The 1208-nt window shown below is 26.8% G+C and overlaps 1 protein-coding gene across 1 annotated transcript; it reads right to left on the bottom strand. All coding sequences in view use genetic code 6, as the record gives it.

Moving 5' to 3' along the window:
* Positions 1-84: 84 nt before the first annotated feature.
* TTHERM_02302910 (hypothetical protein) lies at positions 85-956 on the bottom strand (the record flags this gene model as incomplete). The annotated part of the gene is made up of 3 exons (XM_001028560.1): positions 85-176; positions 265-796; positions 849-956. The coding sequence occupies 3 exons, from the start codon at positions 954-956 to the stop codon at positions 85-87; spliced, it is 732 nt and encodes a 243-aa protein (XP_001028560.1).
* Positions 957-1208: the final 252 nt, after the last annotated feature.

A 1208-nucleotide genomic window follows, 5' to 3' on the forward strand; every position in this document is an offset into this window, starting at 1 on the left:
ATGAAATAAAAATAGCACAGGAATCATCTTAGTAATAAGGTATACGATTTTTTTTCTAGCCCAATTTAATTTTATTTAAATACATCATCCTAAATATAGGTTCTATCGTAAGGCATTCTTCAAAGCCTTCACATAAACTAAGCAACGAAAGACTTGTGCTGTTGACTTAAAATAATCTAACTAAATCATCTTGCAGTCTTGTCCTTCTTTCCTACAGTTTCAAGGCTTATTTTTCTAATTAATTTAAATTTATATAGTCCTTACACATTATTAGTAATAATTCTTATTTTTCCTTGAGGCACTGACGATACTATGAAGATGCATCTTCTAAATTTTCATCAAATGAAATAATATCCAAGAGCTACCCATGTGTTTTTTAATATATCCTTTGTGCCTCCAATTCAAACTACTAAGAAGCCAAATTAAAAATATATTTCAGCAACATTTTTTATCTTAGAGTAATTCGCTTGGAGTATTTTTCTTTGTGTGAAAGAATTTCTCTAAAGGATGTTGTCTAATTTTTAGTCCAGTTAATCATAAACGCATAATAACTAAAAAGAAAATCACTTGATTGATTCTTCAGCAACTTGCATTCTGAAATATAGGTATTTCTAATATAATACTCTAAGTATTATTTTCTAATGTTATCGCCAACGAAGTCATTTTTAGTAATTTCTTCATCTTACTTTTCATTAAACAATAGTTAAAAAGGCTCCATAAAAATAATTTACATATTTTCTGCAAAAGCAGTGAGGATATTCTTCACAATTTAAGTGATGCTCTGTAACGATTTTTTCTAAAATTTACAATAATAAATTGGTAATTCATTTTTATTATATTTTAATAACTAGATGCATTTGATTATTTGATTGATAACTTAACTTCCCTTTTTTGCTTAAAATATTCCCATACTTACCTTTTGATAGCTACTAAAGGGAAATATCCTTAGCTCCCATTTTATTCAAATACCATTAAATCTTAACTTTCAAAAACTTAGTCTTACCTTGATAGAGTTATGGATAATTTCTAAAAATATGAAGATTATAATGGTTACATGCAGAGCTATTATGATAGTTTAATGATACCTTTAGTTAAATCAGATATTTGCAAAACTTTGAATGGTACTAATCCTGTTTATTTTAGAGAAATTAGCTTTGATTATGATAATTGTGTTAGTTGTCTAAATGGGATTTTTTAATAGGGTTTGG

This window comes from Tetrahymena thermophila (assembly GCF_000189635.1).
Source record: "Tetrahymena thermophila SB210 genomic scaffold scf_8253844, whole genome shotgun sequence".
Lineage (NCBI taxonomy): Eukaryota > Ciliophora > Oligohymenophorea > Hymenostomatida > Tetrahymenidae > Tetrahymena > Tetrahymena thermophila.